This window comes from Solanum lycopersicum, chromosome 1 (genome assembly GCF_036512215.1).
Source record: "Solanum lycopersicum chromosome 1, SLM_r2.1".
Taxonomy (NCBI): Eukaryota; Viridiplantae; Streptophyta; class Magnoliopsida; order Solanales; family Solanaceae; genus Solanum; species Solanum lycopersicum.
In genome coordinates this window covers 64911404-64913451 of record NC_090800.1, presented here as the reverse complement: position 1 = coordinate 64913451, position 2048 = coordinate 64911404, and the positions used below count along the sequence as shown (strand labels likewise).

The 2048-nt window shown below is 33.5% G+C and overlaps 1 protein-coding gene across 1 annotated transcript; it reads right to left on the bottom strand.

Annotated features, from left to right (window-relative positions):
* Positions 1-995: 995 nt before the first annotated feature.
* Positions 996-1748, bottom strand: LOC138344727 (uncharacterized). Its single transcript, XM_069294722.1, has one exon. It carries the CDS (start codon positions 1746-1748, stop codon positions 996-998), a length of 753 nt encoding a protein of 250 aa, XP_069150823.1.
* Positions 1749-2048: the final 300 nt, after the last annotated feature.

Genomic DNA, 2048 nt, shown 5'->3' with positions numbered 1-2048 from the left:
AAAAATGTAGATAACAAACAAATCAGAAGAAGCTTTAATTAAGCCTAATACATTTAGTAATTTTCAGAAAATAACAAAAAATTAAAAATGACAGAAACTTGTAAGAATAAATCATTATTTTGATATTCAAGAATCAATACAATGATATTTTTTTTATACTGAAAAATATAATTCAAATGACCGTATACTTTTTAACTCCGAACCACAGTGGTTAATAGATATATTTATTACTCTTTGCAGTGTGATTTAAATATGATTAAAGTAATTTTTAGGTACATATTGTGATGTTGAACCCCCCCCCCCCCCCCATCGCTATTTCCGGTGTATATTTTTTCAGATTTTGAATGCTTGTATTAAAATTTCAGGCTCCGCCACTACTTCCTCGAGTCTATATGAAGAAAAAAATCATCAAATAATCCTAAATTTTAAACAATTCGTTTATTTTTAACTATCAAAAAAATAAAAAAAAATCTTTACTACAGGGAGTTAAAATAATCCGATAATATGACATTTAATAAAATTTTCCAAAAAAAATTAGATGATACAAGATTTAGTAAATTCTGCCCCCAAAAAAAATTTTAAAATCAACATCGAAATGCATAAATAACATTTTTCACATCTTTAGTGTCAAAGTGAAAACTTTTCACAAATTTTCATGTAGTGATTTTTCAAGCACGTGTCAAGTTCCATTCTATTTCTCAATAGATAATTACAAAGGACTCGTGTCATTTTTAGTTGGTTACTTCTTATTCAGACTTAAGCTAAATTGTATTTTTGGATCAATTTCTCAAGTCCCCAAATCAGAATGGTGAGGAGAATTAGTCAGTCCAAAAGAACAAGGGACCCAAAACAGTCAAACAAAATTATGCAGCAGCTATACGGACCCAAAACCACAAGAAATTGAGGATCAAACTGTTAACTCCTTCAATGGAGATTCACGTGTTGAGAAGAAAAGTAAAACAAACAATGTACAGTGAAGTGTAATGTGTATTGAGTTAGTTACATCTGATCATTATACTCATATATATTTCTCCAGATTCAAAGAGATGTGGATATTTCTTCTTCATATCCTCTTCAGCCTCATAAGTAGCTTCTTCAACAAATTGGTTCCTCCAAAGTACTTTGACTGACACAACTTCCTTTGTTCTCAACTTGCGAACTTGGCAATCTAGAATTTGCACATGAATCTCCTCATAAGACAAGTCATCTTTGATCCCAATATTTTCAGTTTGTATGATCAAAGAAGGATCGCCCATGCACTTATTCAACATGGAGACATGAAATATCGGATGAACCGCTGCTAACTCTTGTGGTAGCTCCAACTCATAAGCTATATTTCCAATTCTATTTGATATTCTATAAGATCCAATATATAGGAGACTCAACTTCCCATTCTTAGCAAACCCCATAACACCCCTCATAGGTGAAACTTTCAAGAAAACCCAATTATCTAATTCGAACTTGAATGCTCTTCTCCTAACATTAGGATTTTGATGACTCTGTGCCGTCCCCAACCTCTCTTGAATCCCTTTTACATTCTTCATAGCTTGGTGAACTAAATATGGTCCTATCGACCCTTCTTCACTAACTTCAAACCATCCAATATGGGATCCGCATCTTCTCCCATAAAGAGCTTTATATGGAGCCACTTGGATGCTAGAGTAGTAACTATTGTTGTAAGAAAACTCAACTAGAGCTAGGTTATCATCACAATTCCCTTTGAAATCCATCACATATGCCTTCAACATATCCTCTAAAGTCTAAATAGTGCGCTCCGCTTTCCCATCTGTCTAAGGATGAAAGGTAGTACTTAAGTTCATCTTTGAAGGCAAGCCTTTATGAAAAGATTTCTAGAACTCTACAGCAAAGAAGCACCTCTATATGAAATAGTGGAGACCGGAACACCATGAAGTCTTAACACCTATTGAATATACAACTTAGCACAATTTTCTGCTGAATGAGTAGTCTTTACTGGCAAAAAGTGGGCCAATTTTGTCATTTTCTGTCGACAATAACCCAAATAGAATCATGTTGCTTGTGGCACCTTG